The sequence below is a fragment of the Pan paniscus genome, chromosome 8 (assembly GCF_029289425.2).
Source record: "Pan paniscus chromosome 8, NHGRI_mPanPan1-v2.0_pri, whole genome shotgun sequence".
Taxonomy (NCBI): domain Eukaryota; kingdom Metazoa; phylum Chordata; class Mammalia; order Primates; family Hominidae; genus Pan; species Pan paniscus.
The window spans coordinates 70,894,718-70,915,281 of record NC_073257.2 but is presented as its reverse complement, the minus strand read 5'-3'; the positions used below and the strand labels follow the sequence as shown (position 1 = coordinate 70,915,281).

General features: G+C 39.8%; 1 protein-coding gene across 5 annotated transcripts in view; it reads right to left on the bottom strand.

The window, feature by feature from the left end:
* Positions 1–20,564, bottom strand: part of BICC1 (BicC family RNA binding protein 1) — a 325,432-nt gene that overhangs the window by 128,944 nt on the left and 175,924 nt on the right. For all 5 annotated transcript variants that reach the window (XM_063607413.1, XM_034930595.4, XM_063607412.1 and 2 more), the window contains exon 3: positions 467–536. In XM_063607413.1, coding sequence (XP_063463483.1) covers positions 467–533 — 67 coding nt within the window. In that variant the 5' untranslated portion in view covers positions 534–536. The remainder of the gene's footprint in view (positions 1–466; positions 537–20,564) is intronic.

The following is a 20,564-nucleotide window of genomic DNA, read 5'->3' as shown; positions in this document are numbered from 1 at the left end:
AAATCTAGTGGGTTCTTTGCTGTCTGATAGATGAAGACAAGCAGCACTCGAGACCTGAAATCTAAGGTTCATATCATACTGGAGGGAAAAAAAAAACCAGCTATTAAATCTGTGCAGTACATAAAAAAGAACCCTGAAATATAAACAATAGAAATTTACGTGTTAAAAACATGTGAAGAGTTACCATGACTCATGGATATCAATCGAATAAGCATCCTGGAAATCACAGGTTGCTATATCTTTCATAATTACATTTTTATCATAATGTTAATAGTTAATATTTTTCTGTTGTTGGATAAAAACTATAATTTTTAATTATGAAAATCCTCCTGAAAGACTGCTACTTAACAAACATTTTGGGACAAAAGTGTTAAGAATAAAGGTTAGTTTTCTCCCCAGCAAACCTGCAGTAATTCCATAATCTCAGTTATCAAAACCACCTATTTCTTGCCCTCTCACAATTTACCTTTCTTGGATTTGGCTCCGATCTTCAGTTTTGATGGCCAAGCAATCTGCGTATTTGTTTCCTCCATGATCTGTAACAAAAATTGAGAGAAATATTGACTCAATTAAAAACTTGTATTTACAGATAAGATTTTTCACACACAAAAAAGTTTATTTTCAAGTTCCTAAGTTCATGTTCATACGAAATGATCTCATTTGAAAACAATGCAAAGAAAAAAAAACCCTGGGGGGAAAAGAGATGTTTTTATAAGGCTTTAATCTATTAGAAATATTCAAATATATTTTGTTACTCCCAGTGTTCCTCTCCACAATGCTTCAGAATTTTAACATAGACACAAGACCAAAAAGTACATGAACAAGTAATTAACCCAACTTGATGCCAGAACCATCAGAGATGCTTGTGCTGAATAAAATTCCCCAAGACAATTGCCAAGGGATTGCAACACACCAAACATGATTCCTGTAATACAAAACTGCATGAGTTAGACCATACTAAATGAAGATTTTTTTCCCTGGGGGAAAAAATAACTTGCTTTGGGCGCATTTGTATTTCATTAAAACTGATGAAAACCCTCTAAACGCGACATCACGTCGTAAGACTGCATTCCCCATCATCCTTTGCCTGGTTCAGAATGGCATTTTTGCCAAAGGTCCTTCCCACTTGCACATGCAGCTAACACTGTCTAGGAGGTCTCAAGACCTAAAAGAGTGGAAGCACCAGGACAAGTGAGGGAAGCAACGACTGCCCAGCAACGGAAATGGACAGTAAATAAGAAAAGAACAGGATTTAAAATGTGTGTCCTCTGTTCCTCACTAATTTTACGTGAATTACACTAGATTAATGTTTGCTCATGTAACACGAACATAGAATTAACCAAACTAATAGAGCAAACTACTAACCAATATGCAAACAGCAAAAAAAAAATCACGTATTAATTTAATCACTTGAATTAGACTGGGATAATATTTATCTTTAATATGGATTGAGAGTTCATTAAATATATTAATGGTGAAAACAACCTAAACACATCAAGGGTGCAATCAATAGTAAGTACCTTTTTCTCCTCAGTATTGGCTACGTACCGGGCACAAGGAAATGGTTCACATACATCATACTTCATGAGCCCCCTTTATCATAATATAAAAGGGCTTACAGCAGATGTTTCAGACTGTAAGCCCACAGATGCATTTTGTCTATTCATTGTAAGGTTTTTTAAAGTTTGAGCCAACATTTTTAAATCTGGGAATTTCATAGAACAATTCAGATTTCTGGTTCTCTGGAAAACTTGGCAAATTTAGCACAGACCACTCACATTCCCACGTGGCAATTCTTGGCTGGCACTGAGAAACAGCTGCCCCCTTGAGTCAGGGCCAGCAGGCTCTGAGCTGCTCCCAGTCCCTACTACGTCTCTGACTGCGAGGTCAAAGGCCACTTGCCATCATCATCATGGCATTGTACTGCTCACTTGCCATTTATCATGGTGTTTGCTGTTTTTCTCAGAGCAATATTTCTCTACACTTATGTCTCTATTAAAAATTGAACAAAAGTTAAGCCCACACTGTCTTCACTAAGTCAAGGTATTGGTCTGGCCCTGAAGGCAGGTGAGCTCGTTACCTTAATCCTACAGCACCTGGCCCCGGCTGCTGCTTCTCTCATTCATGCCTGTCTCTGCTAATGTGTTTATTGTTTGCACCATTAACTTGGTTAGTTAAGTCTAAACCACTAGTAAAAAAGAAAAAATGTTATCTTTCTCAACTCCCTCTGCATCAGCCATGATGCCACCCCAAAAACATGCCCAGCAGGCTCCCCTTCTGAGTCCCTGCATTCACTGTTATCTCTTCCTCAGAATTTCCTGTCCCAGCCCCTTCTCATGCTCAGACTTCAGCTGCCATCTTCTCCAAATCCCCATCCTTTTCTACTCTCACACCAACCCAACCACAATTATTTTTCCCACCTCACTGTGTTTATTTCCCTCCTAACCCTTATTGCAAGTGGAAATCCTCTTATTTTCTGAACTTACTTATTTACAACCTGTTTCTGCAAAACAGAAACTAAGTTCTCTGCCCTGTATACAGCAGGCCCCGGATTTAACTAGTTTCAGAATTTTCCTCTAAGTTACTTAAGACTCTCAAAGAGATAAGATAGAAAAATAAGGCTGCATGCAGTAGCTCATGCCTATAATCCCAGCACTTTGGGAGACTGAGGCAGGAGGATTGCTTGAGGCCAGGAATTTGAGACCAGCCTGGACAATATAGTGAGACTCCGTCTCTACAAAAAATACAAAAATTAGCTGAGTGTGGTGGCACATGCCTGTAGTCCCATCTCAGGAGGCTGGAGCAGGAGGATCACTTGAGCCCAGGAGTTCAAGGATGTAGTGAGCAATGATCATGCGACCACATTCCAGCCTGGGCTACAGATTGAGACACTGTTTCAAAAAAAAAAGAAGGAAAGGAAGAAAGGAAGAAAGGAAGAAAGGAAGGAAGGAAGGAAGGAAGGAAGGAAGGAAGAAAGAAAGAGAAAAGATCTTACTATAATGCTGCTATTGGTGGGGAGGCAGTAAGAAAACAATCTACATGCTTCTCTTTTTCTGAATTAAATAATGCAGTTGCTTAATCCAGTAAATGAAGTCAAGGGCCATATTATGATACTGTAATAGATAAGTTTCCCTTTTGACATATGTGTAGAAGACCTAACTTTCTGAAATCTTAAATCATTAGTAGAAGTGCCCAGAAATAACCCTGCATGTACACTTATTAAGCACCAATAGATGCCCCATGACAGAAAATAATATGCCAGAGAAAATATCCTAAGAGCAGCAGGTAACTGCCATCAAGTTGGGAAGACAGCTTTATACACACTCCCTCTAAGCCCCACTACAACTCCCTGTCTATACCGTGCAGAGAAGTGGGTTCACAAAGACCACTCTCAACCTACTCACATCAACACTGTGTTTAAGGGAAAGTGGGGTAAGCCCAAGCCTCCAATCCTTAATTCTAAAACTAGAGTTCTGTATACTGTACTATATGACCTCTAAAGTTCTATGAGCCACAGTAAATGCCAAACCTCTTAGAGAAAACAAATTGCCAGTAATTAGAACTTGACATCTGGAGCTGACCTCTCCTATATGACTAGAAAAAAAGAGACTCTCTGGAACACCATTTGTGGCCAGCTAATGCCAACTCTGGATCATTCATGAAGCAGCTGGCCCCACACAGAGCTCTGGCCAGATGCCTTTGCAGACATCCTTTATTTGTTCATCATTGTGTGTAATCTAGCCATTATGAGCAGGGACTCCGGAGACAAATACCAGCTCTGCTGCTTTCTAGGGGTGCTGTGTTGAGCGAATTACTTAACTTCTATCAGTCTCAATTTCCTCCTCTGTAAAATCCTTTATCGTATCTATTTCTAAAGTTGTTGTGAGAACTTAAGAAAACCCAAAGCACATAGCATGGCACGTACTGAGTGATTGATATTAGCCCTTGTATTTATGATGATATTAATAACTTTTGGTCAGACAGGCACTGTCCTAGATACTAGGGATACAACAGCAAACAAGATGATTCCTACCTTGCAGGAGCTCAGAATCTAACAAGGGAGAAGACAAGCCAACCGCCATCATGGTACTGTGTGCCATGTTTCAGAATGGGGCAGTGCAATATGAGCATGTACAGAGGGGATCCTAACCTGGTCGTGGGTAGTCAAGGAAAGCTACCTCAAGAAAATGCTTACTAATGCTGTGACCTAAAGGAGGAGAAAAAGTTGGCTCACTGGAGAAAAGGTGAAGAACGTGTCCCAGGCAGAGGAGGAGGGCATGTGGAAAGGTCTGGAAAAAGAAGAGAGGGCTGGTACCTGCAAGGCCCTGAGGGTGATTCAGTGCAGCCGAAGGGCTTCAAGGCTCACCCCACACATCCAGGACAGGTAATGTGTCTCTTGTCATCCCCACTGTCCTACGGCTGTGCACATTAATACCCTTCAAACTGACTTGAATTCATGACAGAAAGAGAAGCCACCAAGTACCTGTGCTTGACTGACACTCCCTACAAATAAATTCTGGCCAGTGCAGTGATTACACATAGGAAGGGGCCACACTTACTCACTTTCGGGAAGTCAAAATTTTCCTTAGGATGTGATCAATGAAGCTTTTAAAACCATCATCTACAATGACTCCAGGTCTATTCTTACAGCTTTGATATGGCACACTATTAATTTGTGACAGCCTCAGCCAGTGATGGGAGTAGTGGAGTGTGAAGCATTCTGTAATGGGGGTGGGAGGTGGGGGAGGAAGCACAAGGTCTCTACAGGGGGTGTGGGTGGAGTTTGGTCTAGGAACTTCAGTACTGGAGCTAGATTATTGCATCCGGGGGCTGACAAGCACATCTCCTGCAGGGGGTGTGGGTGGAGGTTGGTCCAGGAACCCCAGTGCTGGAGCTAGGTTACTGGATCTGGGGGCCGACAAGCACATCTCCTGCAAGTGGCATGGGGTGGAAGAAAGGGCACAAAGGCAGGAGATAGGGCAGTAAGCAAGTCAGAGGTTCTGTATCCACAAGCTATGCAAAAATATGTCCTAAATGTTGATCAAGGCAGGTAAATTAGGGAACTGGAAAAGGTAAGGCTAGGAAGATGTGGCTGAAATCAAAGAAGCTACAAAACCGCTAAGAAAATGACTATTTGTTTCAGGGGAAATAAAAAACTCCACAGTGAGTTTCAACTAGTTGCTTTTTGGTCTCTAAAAAAATTTCATTATTGTCCCTATTTGCACCTTCACAAAACCAAAACTGAAAGAATAAACTACTGATTTTGAATTATTTTCTATAAACATTAAAGTAACATTTTCAAAAACATCATGGAAATAAAGAGATAATTTTATGAATGCTACAATGGACAGAGACACTGACACTTTTTCAAGAGGATATTGTATATTTCTCACAATCCAATTAATTCCCAAAAAATCTGACAAGAAAATCACTTCCAAGAAACATGTGATATGCTTAAGTGAGTCAATATGTTGTCCAAAATGTTTAGTTTGCTTTCAAGGAATAATTCAATTAAGCGGATCATTCTGGTCATTCCCCACCCAAAATATGACGCTGATGCCTCCCAGTTGTGTGAAATGTTACCTGAAAGTTGGGAAACATGTTTAAAATAATTAGTACTTCCTTATGGTAACAAAACTATAAATATCATGCTGTCAGTTAAATTAGAGAATGCCAAGTTATGCAAAGCCACAAAATCTCCACGAAGAAAATGATGTCGTCTCAGCGGGGCGGTGGGGGAAGCCCTAGAGTGAACTCCAGCCAGTTTCTTAAAATCTTACTATTGTCCCTGTTTTCACCACCACAAAACCAAAAGAAAGCTCAAAGAACAAACATCTGATGTTGAATCATTTTCTATGAACATTAAAACACACATTTAGTATTTTAAAACTCTTGTTCTAACTCATAATTCTGGATGCTGTATGATTTTGCTATTTCAGGTAAGTCAGTTTCAACTTCCGGACATCCTCATTGACAAAAGAAATCTCTTCTCAATTTTACCAATCTCTGTTAGGGTTCCTTAGCTGCTCTCTTATACTAGCAATCTTATATGTCATAAGAAAAGAAGAGGTTTTGGAGGAGTCCATCTAAAAATGTAATTATTTGAATATATAATTGTTTTAAATTTCTGTTGTTAGATTTACTGTGCTCATTTCTTATAGGGAACTAATAATTGAAGTGTAACTTCATTCTTATGGTAATATCAGATTTGATGACTAGCAAATATTCATAGTAAAAAAACGGCTTGCCCAAAGAATATCAATTTTAAAATATATGAAACAATTAAAATTAAGATTGTTGATGTAAGAAAAATTTTTTTTATATTTCATCTGCAAAAGTTTTTTTTCATCATGAAAAATCTGATGAAGATAGCATGCTATAGATATGTAACAGCTTTGGAAGTTAAATAGTTATCTTAACTTTCCACTTTATATTTAAATTTTATAAATAGGAAGTAATGTTCCCTGATCCAAGACTTAAGTACTTCTTTTCCACATTAAAAAGGTACCAAATAAATATAAAATTGCATGTACCTGTTTTCTTTTCAGTTTCTGTGGGGCTTTGGCAGGTAGAGATAGGAAGGGAAGGTAATGTTTACAAAAGCTAGAATTACAAATTTTTTGTAATTAGAAGAAAGTCTGTAAGCTATTGAAAAAATTTCAGAGATTTACACTGAATCATTTAAGTAATTTCACTTTCTTGAAATAAACTGTTAAAGTTAGAATAAAATAAACAAGTAAAATCTAATCAAATTCTACAAGTAGTTTCATCCATGATAAAAATAATTTCCATTCATATTCTTCAATCCTCAAGTCATAATAGATTTATCTCATCTCCAACAAATTCCAGATTAGTATACCATGTGGAAAGAGAACATATCTACCAATGTTCACTAAACCATATATGTCGCAGGTTTGCAGCAATTACAGGATAATATCTTACAGATGAAGGAAACCTTTGCCAAGCCAGCAATATTCTACTAACATGCTTATTTCACCAAATTCTTCACTCCCGACGTTAAGTTAAAAATCCACAGGTAAGTAATCAGCATCTCAGATCACCCCAAGACAGGTCTATTTATACTAACTTTCCTAAAAATATTTATTCTTGGACCAGGAAAAGAACACTGAACTCTCTAACTCGACATTTATACTCTATTCAAAATTCATCATTCAAAATGGCTACCAGCTGGGAGCCATCTGCAGCCTGTTTCTCTAAAAGACCAACTAATTTGTGCTCTATTTTCCTTATATTAATAGAGAAATAAGGTCTGTCCCTCATGGAGGAGGCTGTTTAAAGTTATTTCATGGACTAATAATGGACTGGTAGTCTATTTGCTGCATTTTGCCATGAAGGGAGCTAAGTGAGAAAAGAGCCAACTAAGCGGAAATGGGAAAGTTGTGAACTTCTCACTCGAGGGGGCATCTAAAAGCTGAGGATGTTTATTTTGCTGAGACATTAGAGGGTTCTGCTATATTTCATTGTAGTCCAAGAAAGGCCTACCAATGATTCAGTTATTCATCATCATCAGAACAATTCCTCATGTGCACCCAGTATTTACATACATTTTCCATTTATTCCTCACAATAATTTGTAAATCAGATACACTTACTGTATAGCTGTGAAAATTAGGATTCAAAAAGGTTATATGGCAGACAGATATGTGGCAAAGTCCAGCTAGAATCCAGGTCATGTGACTCCTTGTGGAGGAGGCTCTTTCTGCCTGCCTTGGCCTATGAAGGAAGTAGAAGGCACCACATACTTAAGGGGAGGTCACTCTGAAAGCTCCACCTCTCAGAATTCAGCCATAAATGCTGAAGTAACTGAGCAGCAGCAGAGTGGCTATTTCCAAACACTCCCTGCCTTATTAATGATGAAATGACCCAGAGATAGCCCCCAAATGGTTCCCAAACTAGGTTAGTGTCCCCACCACCACCCCCAAACACATATGGGAAATATGGGAAGCATTGTGGTTGTTAACAGCGATTAGGAGGTTTTAATGGAATGCCGTCAAGTGGCCATGGCTATACTTGCTAAACTCTGAACAGAGGACAGGACAAATCCACTCAAAATGTCAATACAGATAGTCCACGCTTTACAAAGTTCCACTACGCATGAATTTCAGTTACCATAGCTTGGTTGAAAACCCACCAATCCCTCAACAACACAAGTTTACATTTCCATTACCATGATACACAAACTGTGAGTTGTTGCATCAAATACAAATTTCACTGCCAGCTCTTCAGTCCATAAATAACAGGTCTCATCTGGATCAGTGACCAATCACATTTCTCTTCTGAAGTTTGTTGGTGACTGCTCACGACATGTCTGTTGTCAGTTCTGCACAGATGGCAAAGCAAGTAGTCATGATGACTCCTTGTCTCCCAGTCATAAAACCACGTGGCATTTTACAAAAATGGGTAAATCAAAAGGGGAAACTGACCAACAAAGGTGAAAGTGCAGCAAGGAAACAAAAAATGACAATGCTGGAAATGAAATCTGAATCAGAAGTCAATGAGAACAGGAGAAGGAGATGATTGTGGGAATGCTGACATTGCTGATTATTTGAGTGACTCCAGATGCTCAGCCATAGGAACTTAGTGAAGATACATTTATTGATATGAGCAAGGAAGGGGCTGTGACAAAAAAGATGGAGATATGACCTAAAACCATAAAAACCCTAGAAGAAAACCTAGCCAGTACCATTCAGGACATAGGCATGGTCAAGGACTTCATGTCTAAAACACCAAAAGCAATGGAAACAAAAGCCAAAATTGACAAATGGGATCTAATTAAACTAAAGAGCTTCTGCACAGCAAAAGAAACTACCATCAGAGTGAACAGGCAACCTACAGAATGGGAGAAAATTTTTGCAACCTACTCATCTGACAAATGGCTGATATCTAGAATCTACAGTGAACTCAAACAAATTTACAAGAAAAAAACAAACAACCCCATCAAAAAGTGGGCGAAGGATATGAACAGACACTTCTCAAAAGAAGACATTTATGCAGCCAACAGACACATGAAAAAATGCTCATCATCACTGGCCATCAGAGAAATGCAAATCAAAACCACAATGAGATACCATCTCACATCAGTTAGAATGGCGATCATTAAGAAGTCAGGAAACAACAGGTGCTGGAGAGGATGTGGAGAAATAGGAACACTTTTACACTGTTGGTGGGACTGTAAACTAGTTCAACCATTGTGGAAGTCAGTGTGGTGATTCCTCAAGGATCTAGAACTAGAAATACCATTTGACCCAGCCATCCCATTACTGGGTATATACCCAAAGGATTATAAATCATGCTGCTATAAAGACACATGCACATGTATGTTTATAGCGGCACTATTCACAATAGCAAAGACTTGGAACCAACGCAAATGTCCAACAACGACAGACTGGATTAAGAAAATGTGGCACATATACACCATGGAATACTATGCAGCCATAAAAATGATGAGTTCACGTCCTTTGTAGGGACATGGATGAAACTGGAAACCATCATTCTCAGCAAACTATCGCAAGGACAAAAAACCAAACACCGCATGTTCTCACTCATAGGTGGGAATTGAACAATGAGAACACATGGATACAGGAAGGGGAACATCACACTTCGGGAATGTTGTGGGGTGGGCAGGGGGGGAGGGATAGCATTAGGAGATATACCTAATGCTAAATGACGAGTTAATGGGTGCAGCACACCAATAGGGCACATGTATACATATGTAACAAACCTGCACGTTGTGCACATGTACCCTAAAACTTAAAGTATAATAATAATAAAATTTTTTTAAAAATCAAAAAAAATAAGATGGAGATATCCCTGAGGAAGTGATGCCACAAAAAACTTCACATTAAAGAAATTCTAGAAGATTTTTCACAACTTTGAAAGCACACAGGATGAAACACTGGAAGCTGATCCAGACTCCTGAGTATGACAATTCCCTAAGGCTTACAAAAGATGTTCTCGCCTTATTGTAAATTATACAACAAAAAGAAAGCACTATTCGAACTTAACAAGTTTTTACAAAGAAATAATACGTGTTAATTTTCAGTGTTTCCAACATTTAAACAGAGTGTACTGAATAAATATTAGTTTTACTTTTTGCATTTTCCTATACATTTATGACTGACAATAAAACAGACTAAATATTTTGACAAAAAATTTTAAAGGCTGTAGATCAATTAATGTTCCCATTGACTGATGAAAGTGTTTTGCACAGTTTCAACTTGCGTAGTCATTTTGATGTCCCCATAGGCCATGCAAAGTGAAGACTACCTTTCATGCTTCACTAAGAATTAGTAAAAGTTTCAAACTGGTCCACACTATAGGCAGGCTTAGCTAATTTATCTCAAAAGTTTAGAGAACTCCTACTTATCAATGAAAACCTAGTTCAAATGTGCCTTCCACTAAGAAAACTCCTCCAAAACTCTCCCAATCAGAGGTCACCTGTCTCTCTCTCTTTCTCTCTCTCATACTCAGTATATTGTGGCAACATTATAGTGCTCATTTCTTTAACAATACCACCAACAAGCTGGGCTCCTGGTGGCCAACAACCGTATCTCATTCATTTTTAAACCCTTAGAATCTAGCACATAGGATCTCAATAAGTATCATTAGAGTAAATTTAATGCTATAGTGATAAAGGAGATAACATGAAGAGAACAGAAGAGGCAACAATTATGTAAGGCTTTCCAATTACATGTCACGTGGACTGCTTACCAGAGTAAGTGAAACTAAGTGAATACTAAGTGAATATTTAGTAGATGAAAGTAAGTCCTAAATCACTGGCAGGATTCTCCTAGGAAATATGTGCATGATAATGGAGAAAAAAACCCTCCAACCAAAATGCCTGCAGTAGTGGGGTGAGTGCAGTGAGTGAGAGGCAAACCGAGCCAAGCGTGGGCTGTGGAAAATGGGATGCCTCAGTTCTGTTGTTTCCATTCCAACCTTCTGCTAATACAGGCTCAGAGTGGCCACATCCACCCATTTTAAAAGAGCAGCCAGAAATCTAGAGTTTTGTGTTAAATTTCCTGATTTCTAAATGTTGGCACCTATTTTCCTTATGCAAAAACCACTTTGTGGGCCAAAGCAAGCATGGGTCCCACTTTTTGACCTCTGCTCCAAACCAAAGACAATTTTCGTGGTGTGTGGGTGGGTTATTTATTACGGCCTATAATGTTAGTGAAGAACAGGTCTTGGGGTTCCTCTGGGACATAAAAATATGTTTCTAAAAGCTACTTCATTCTCCAAGGAATAATTTCTTCAGAAATATTAGCCAGATCTTCTATCAGATCTCATGGGTAACTACAAAGAGATTTATTAAACTTGAACTATCAAGGTACAACTTGTATATAACTTGAATACAACAGTGTATAATTTGGACAACACAAATAATTCCTAGAGATCTACTGTAAAGCACACTGCCTGGAGATAACAACACTGTACTGTATACTTAATTAGCTAAGAGGGTAGATATTATATGAAGTGTTTTTCTCAGGAAAAAAACAATAAAGAGGACAGGAGGAAACTTTCAGAGAGGGTGGATAGCTTCTGGTGATGGTCTCTTGGATATATACTTATTTCCAAACTCATCAAGTTGTATACATTAAATATGTACACCTTCTTATGTCGATTATCCTCAATAAAGTCTTTTTAAAAAATGAAACTAAACAAACTTGGGGGAGAAACGGAAATAGTACTGATTTAACAAAATATCAAGCTACCAAACCTTGAATGCAATTTTCTAGTCTCCAATTTTTCATAAGACTAGTTACTCCAGTTACTATAGATTCATACATGCTTTCTTAGGGAATACATTTTACTACTCAACTCAGTTCATCTTCTTAAAGCAAATGACCCTACTTAGCTTAGTAGGTCCTGATGGCATCTATGCTGATGAGTAATAAGAGATCAGCACAATAACTGAGATCTATAATGGCAACACTGAGATATCAAAAAGAGAGAAACTTTTATGTAGGCTCTACTGGGTGAGCAGGCAAGGAGGTAAGGATTAGGTTTGAGAAAGGTGCTTCCAGACAAAGAGTAAATATTGAAAGGAGGTATGTATTCATTGTGCTCCTGTAACAATTCCGAATGCCAGTGGATGAACAGAACAAAAGTTCATTTCTCCCCCATGTTAAATGGCCTACAAGGGTCAACAAGAGGCTCAGCTCCACACAGGCTCCACACAGTCACTCAGGGACTCAAACTAACAGAGATCCTCCCATTTTATAGCTGCCCATCTGGAATCCATGGTCCCTTCAGTCTCCTCATGGGAGAAAAACAGGAAGAATTCTGCATGGATCTTTTACTGCCATGGCCTGTAAGAAAAATGTATCTCTTTCACAGCCCATTGTCCATCATGAGACACATGCCCACGCAACTGAAAGGTGGCTGGGAAATGCGGAAAGCAATTAGAATATTTGGTGGGCACAACTGCCTCTGCCAGAAAAGTGTAGGGGTGTGGGGAGGGATTAAGGAAGGGGGTGTGTGTATGTATGTATTTTATTCATATTCCACTGTATGACAGCCCAGAGTTTACTTAACTCTCATCTTTTAATGCTGTATACATTCCTTAAAGAAGAGACAAAAGTAAACAATATGTTTATGGTGAAACATACACACTACATAAAAAGGTCAGAATAATTTTGATTACTTCTTATCCCATACAGGTCCTTTCCCTGAATTATATCAAATTTGTAATGCATCAAGTTGAAATACTGGTAAAAAACACCTAATGAGCTCTAAAACTGAAAAGTGTCATATGCTTCAGCCACCCAAACCTTATCCATCTGACCAATTTCGGCGAAGTCAAATCAAATGGTAAAAGGGAGAATTAGCTGGTAAATGAGGAAAGTGTCAGTACTCAGCTTACACCACCGTGGACTGTTCCACTAACTTCTGTCCTCAGCACCTTGGGAATCAGTGGACTGAATGTTTGCTCTGCTTTGCTTGTACAAAACTGGCCAGGTCTGTACTACTACAAACTTTCAGAGTAACACATTCACAGAAAGAGTTTGAAAACACTGAAGAATTCAAGAACACTGTCTCTTGCTTTTTTCCTTTAAAACACATATTGCTCCTTTCAGAATCCAGACTCATAAATGTAACCTCTGAAGCAAGTTGCAACCTTGTTATGCCACCAGCTCCTTGACATGTTTAAACTGCACTCAATCTTCTGTGCACAAGTGAACATTTAAGTTGTCTACCCAGAATCCTGGAATCAACCTGATTATCTAAAAGGGATGCCACTCCCATTCCCACAGGTTGGTTTAACAATAGGCACGGGATCCAATCTGGGCCACAGACAAGGGAGAAGAGGTCTCATGGAAGCTTTTGAGAATGAAGCTTTCTGGCTTTGTAAGAGAATTACTAAGTTCTCTCTTTCTCTTCCTACATGTGAACAAAGGCACAGGTAGCCCTGATGCCACAGGCTCCACCCATGAGCCATAAGGAGTACCAACCATCAGTGTGAAAGACAGAGTCAGAAAACACCTGGATCCTGGATCCTAGATCCTAGATGATATCGCAGAAAGGTTCTTGATCATTAGCATCAAAAACCTTTCTTTCTTTCTTTCTTAATACATGTTTTCTTGTTTTTTGTTGTTGTTGTTGTTGTTATACTTTAAGTTCTGGGATACATGTGCAGAATGTGCAGGTTTGTTACACAGGTATACATGTGCCATGGTAGTTTGCTGCACCCATCAACCCGACATCTACATTAGGTATTTCTCCTAATGCTATCCCTCTCCTAATGCTATCCCTCCCCTAGCCCCCCACTCCCCAACAGGCCCCAGTGTGTGATGTTCTCCTCCCTGTGCCCATATGTTCTCATTGTTCAGCTCCCACTTATGAGTGAGAATGTGTGGTGGCTGGTTTTATGTTCCTGTGTAGTTTCCTGGGAATGATGGTTTCCAGCTTCATCCATGTCCCTGCAAAGGACATGAACTCATTATTTTTTATGGCTGCATAGTATTACATGGTGCATATATGCCATATTTTCTTTATCCAGTCAATCATTGATGGGCATTTCGGGTGGTTCCAAGTCTTTGCTATTGTAAATAGTGCTGCAATAAACATACGTGTGCATGTGTCTTTATAGCAAAATGATTTATAATCCTTTGGGTATATACCCAGTAATGAGATTGCCGGTGAGAGGTGAAGCCGGCTGGGCTTCTGGGTCAGGGGGGGACTTGGAGAAATTTTCTGTCTAGCTGAAAGATTGTAAACGCACCAATCAGTGCTGTTTGTCTAGCTAAAGGTTTGTAAACGCACCAATCAGCACTCTGTAAAAACGTACCAATCAGTGCTCTGTGTCTAGCTAAAGGTTTGTAAATGCACCAATCAGCACTCTGTAAAACAGACCAATGAGCGCTCTGTGAAATGGACCAATCAGCAGGACGTGGCGGCACCAAGTAAGGGAATTAAAGCTGGCCACCCGAGCCAGCAGCGGCAACCCACTTGGGTCCCCTTCCACACCGTGGAAGCTTTGTTCCTTCACTCTTCATAATAAATCTTGCTGCTGCTCACTCTTTGGGTCCGCACTAACTTTAAGAGCTGTAACACTCATTGTAAAGGTCTGCAGCTTCACTCGTGAAGTCGGCAAGACCATGAACCCACCGGGAGGAACAAACAACTACGTATGCGCCACCTTTAAGAGCTGTAACACTCGAGGGAGGTTCCAAGATGGCCAAATAGGAACAACTCCAGTCCACAGCTCCCAGCGTGAGCGACAGAAGATGGGTAATTTCTGCATTTCCAACTGAGGTACTGGGTTCATCTCACTGGGGCTTGTCGGACAGTGGGTGCAGCCCACGGACCAGAGTGGGGCACTGCCTCACCCAGGAAGCGCAAAGGATCAGGGAATTCCCTTTCCTAGCAAAGGGAAGCCGTGACAGAATAGTACCTGGAAAATCAGGACACTCCCACCCTAATACTGCGCTTTTCCAACCGTCTTAGCAAATGGCACACCAAGAGATTATATCCCGTGCAAGGCTTGGAAGATCCCATGCCCACGGAGCCTCACTCACTGCTAGCACAGCAGTCTGAGCTCGAACTGCAAGGTGGCAGCGAGGCTGGGGAAGGGGTGTCTACCATTGCTGAGGCTTGAGTACATAAACAAAGTGGCCAGGAAGCTCAAACTGGGTGGAGCCCACCTCAGCTCAAGGAGGCCTGCCTCCCTCTGTAGACTCCACCTCTGGGGGCAGGGCATAGCTGAACAAAAGGCAGCAGAAACTTCTGCAGACTTAAACGTCCCTGTCTGACAGCTTTGAAGACAGTAGTGGTTCTCCCAGCATGGAGTTTCAGATCTGAGAACAGACAGACTGCCTCAAGTGGGTCCCTGATCCCTGAGTAGCCTAACTGGGAGACGCCTCCCAGTAGAGGCAGACTGACATGTCATACAGCTGGGTGCCCCTCTGAGACAAAACTTCCAGAAGAAGGATCAGGCAGCAACATTTGCTGTTCAGCAATATTTGCTGTTCTGCAGCCTCCGCTGGTGATACCCAGGCAAACAGGGTCTGGAGTGGATCTCCAGCAAAATCCAACAGACCTGCAGCTGAGGGTCCTGACTGTAAGAAAGAAAACTAACAAACAGAAAGGACATCCATACCAAAACCCCATCTGTACATCACCATCATCAAAGACCAGAGGTAGATAAAACCACAAAGATGGGGAGAAACCCGAGCAGAAAAGCTGAAAATTCTAAAAATCAGATCGCCTCTTCTCCAAAAAGAACGCGCCTCCTCGCCAGCAATGGAACAAAGCTAGATGGACAATGACTTTGACGAGTTGAAAGAAGAAGGCTTCAGACGATCGGTAATAACAAACTTCTCCGAGCTAAAGAAGGATGTTCGAACCCATCGCAAAGAAGCTGAAAACCTTGAAAAAAGATTAGACGAATGGCTAACTAGAATAAACAGTGTAGAGAAGACCTTAAATAACCTTATGAAACTGAAAACCATGGCACAAGAACTACATGACGCATGCACAAGCTTCAGTAGCCGATTTGATCAAGTGTAAGAAAGGGTATAAGTGATTGAAGATCAAATGAATGAAATGAAGTGAGAAGAGAAGTTTAGAGAAAAAAGAGTAAAAAGACATGATGAACAAAGCCTCCAAGAAATACAGGACTATGTGAAAAGACCAAATCTACGTTTGACTGGTGTACCTGAAAGTGATGGGGAGAATGGAACCAAATTGGAAAACATTCTTCAGGATATTATCCAGGGAAACTTCCCCAAACTAGCAAGGCAGGCCAACATTCAAATTCAGGAAATACAGAGAATGCCACAAAGATACTCCTCGAGAAGAGCAACTCCAAGACACATAATTGTCAGATTCACCAAAGTTGAAATGAAGGAAAAAATGTTAAGGTCAGCCAGAGAGAAAGGTCGGGTTACCCACAAAGGGAATCCCATCAGACTAACAGCAGATCTCTTGGCAGAAACTCTACAAGTCAGAATAGAGTGGGGTCCAATATTCAACATTCTTAAAGAAAAGAATTTTCAACCCAGAATTTCATATCCAGCCAAAATAAGCTTCATAAGTGAAGGAGAAATAAAATCCTTTACAGACAAACAAATGCTGAGAGATTTTGTCACCACCAGGCCTGCCTTACAAGAGCTCCTGAAGGAAGCACTAACCAAGGAAAGGAACAACTGGTACCAGCCACTGCAGAAACGTGCCAAATTGTAAAGACCATTGATGCTAGGAAGAAACTGCATCAACTAATGAACAAAAGTACCAGCTAACATCATAATGACAGGATCAAAATCACACATAACAATACTAACCTTAAATGTAAATGTGCTAAATGCTCCAATTAAAAGACACAGACTGGCAAATTGGATACAGTCAAGAGCCATTAGTGTGCTGTATTCAGGAGACCCATCTCATGTGCAGAGACACACATAGACTCAAAATAAAGGGATGGAGGGATATCTACCAAGCAAATGGAAAACAAAAAAAGCAGGGGTTGCAATCTTAGTCTATGATAAAACAGACTTCAAGCCAACAGAGATCAAAAGAGACAAAGAAGGCCATTACATAATGGAAAAGGGATCAATTCAACAAGAAGAGCTAACTCTCCTAAATACATATGCACCCAATACAGGAGCACCCAGAGTCATAAAGCAAGCCCTTAGAGACCTACAAAGAGACTTAGACTCCCACAAAATAATAATGGAAGATTTTAACACCCCACTGTCAACATTAGACACAACAACGAGACAAAAAGTTAACAAGGATATTCAGGAATTGAACTAAACTCTGCACCAAGCGGACCTAATAGACATCTACAGAGCTCTCCACCCCCAATCAACAGAATATACATTCTTCTCAGCACATCACACTTATTCCAAAACTGACCACACAGTTGGAAGTAAAGCACTCCTCAGCAAATGTAAAAGAACAGAAATTATAACAAACTGTCTCTCAGACCACAGTGCAATCAAACTAGAACTCAGGATTAAGAAACTCACTCAAACCCCCTCAACTACATAGAAACTGAACAACCTGCTCCTGAATGAAAACTGGGTACATAACAAAATGAAGGCAGAAATAAAGATGTTCTTTGAAACCAATGAGAACAAAGACACAACATACCAGAGTCTCTGGGACACATTTAAAGCAGTGTGTAGAGGGAAATTTATAGCACTAAATGCCCACAAGAGAAAGCAGGAAAGATCTGAAATGGACACCCTAACATCACAATTAAAAGAACTAGAGAAGCAAGAACAAACACATTCAAAAGCTAGCAGAAGGCAAGAAATAACCAAGATCAGAGCAGAACTGAAGGAGATAAGAGACACAAAAAAAACCCTTCAAAAAGTCAATGAATTCAGGAGCTGGTTTTTTGAAAACATCAACAAAACGGATAGACCACTAGGCAAGACTAATAAAGAAGAGAGAAGAATCAAATAGATGCAATAAAAAATGATAAAGGGGATATCACTGCCGATCCCACAGAAATACAAACTACCATCAGAGAATACTATAAACACCTCTATGCAAATAAACTAGAAAATCCAGAAGAAATGGATAAATTCCTTGACACATACACCCTCCCAAGACTAAACCAGGAAGAAGTTGAATCTCTGAATAGACTAATAACAGGCTCTGAAATTGAGGCAATAATTAATAGCCTACCAACCAAAAAAAGTCCAAGACTAGATGGATTCACAGCCGATTTCTACCAGAGGTACAAAGAGGAGCTGGTACCATTCCTTCTAAAACTATTCCAATCAAAAGAAAAAGAGGGAATCCTCCCTAACTCATTTTATGAGGCCAGCATCATCCTGATACCAAAGCCTGGCAGACACAACAAAAAAAAAGAGAATTTTAGACCAATATCCCTGATGACTTCGATGCAAAAATCAATAAAATACTGGCAAACCGAATCCAGCAGCACATCAAAAAGATTATCCACCATGATCAAGTAGGCTTCATCCCTGGGATGCAAGGCTGGTTCAACATACGCAAACCAATAAACATAATCCATCATATAAACAAAACCAAAGAGAAAAACCATACGATTATCTCAACAGATGCAGAAAAGGCCTTCGACGAAATTCAACAGCGCTTCATGCTAAAAACTCTCAATAAACTAGGTATTGATGGAACGTATCTCAAAATAATAAGAGCTATTTATGACAAATCCACAGCCAATTTTATACTGAATGGGCAAAAACTGGAAGTATTCCTTTTGAAAACTGGCACAAGACAGGGATGCCCTCTCTCACCACTCCTATTCAACAAAGTGTTGGAAGTTCTGGCCAGGGCAATCAGGCAGGAGAAAGAAATAAAGGGTATTCAATTAGGAAAAGAGGAAATCAAATTGTCCCTGTTTGCAGATGACATGATTGTATATTTAGAAAACCATATCGTCTCATCCCAAAAGCTCCTTAAGCTGATAAGCAACTTCAGCAAATCTCAGGATACAAAATCTGTGTGCAAAATCACAAGCATTCCTATACACCAATAACAGACAGACAGACAGACAGACAGCCAAATCATGAGTCAACTCCTATTCACAATTGCTTCAAAGAGAATAAAATACCTAGGAATCCAACTTAAAAGTTTGTGAAGGACCTCTTCAAGGAGAATTACAAACCACTGCTCAACGAAATAAAAGAGGACACAAACAAATGGAAGAACATTCCATGCTCATGGATAGGAAGAATGAATATTGTGAAAAATGGCCATACTGCCCAAGATAATTTATAGATTCAATGCCATCCCCATCAAGCTACCAATGACTTTCTTCACAGAATTGCAAAACTACTTTAAAGTTCATATGGATCCAAAAAAGAGCCCGCATTGCCAAGACAATCCTAAGCAAAAAGAACAAAGCTGGACGCATCACACTACCTGACTTCAAACTATGTTACAAGGCTATGGTAACCAAAACAGCATGGTACTGGTACCAAAACAGAGATATAGACCAATGGAACAGAACAGAACCCTCAGAAATAATACCACACATCTACAACCATCTGATCTTTGACAAAGCTGACAAATACAAGAAATGGGGAAAGGATTCCCTATTTAATAAATGGTGCTGGGAAAACTGTCTAGCCATATGTAGAAAGCTGAAACTGGATCCCTTCCTTACACCTTACACAAAACTTAATTCAAGATGGATTAAAGACTTAATTGTTAGACCTAAAACCATAAAAACCCTAGAAGAAAACCTAGGCAATACCATTCAGGACATAGGCATGGGCAAGGACTTCATGACTAAAACACCAAAGCAATGGCAACAAAAGCCAAAATTGACAAATGGGATCTAATTAAACTAAATATCTTCTGCACACAGCAAAAGAAACTACCATCAGAGTGAACAGGCAACCTACAGAATGGGAGAAAATTTTTACAATCTACCTATCTGACAAAGGGCTAATATCCAGAATCTACAAAGAACTTCAACAAATTTACAAGAAAAAATCAAACAACCCCATCAAAAAGTGGGCGAAGGATATGAACAGACACTTCTCAAAAGAAGACATTTATGCCGACACATGAAACAGACACATGACACATGAAAAAATGCTCATCATCACTGGCCATCAGAGAAATGCAAATCAAAACCACAATGAGATACCATCTCACACCAGTTAGAATGGCAATCATTAAAAAGTCAGGAAACAACAGGTGCTGGAGAGGATGTGGAGAAACAGGAACACTTTTACACTGCTGGTGAATGTAAACTAGTTCAACCATTGTGGAAGACAGTGTGGCGATTCCTCAAGGATCTAGAACTAGAAATACCATTTGACCCAGCCATCCCATTACTAGGTATATACCCAAAGGAATATAAATCATGCTGCTATCAAGATACATGCACATGTATGTCTATTGTGGCACTATTCACAATAGCAAAGACTTGGAACCAACCCAAATGTTCATCAATGATAGACTGGATTAAGAAAATGTGGCACATATACACCATGGAATACTATGCAGCCATAAAAAAGAATGAGTTCATGTCCTTTGTAGGGACATGGATGAAGCTGGAAACCATCATTCTGAGCAAACTATCACCAGGACAGAAAA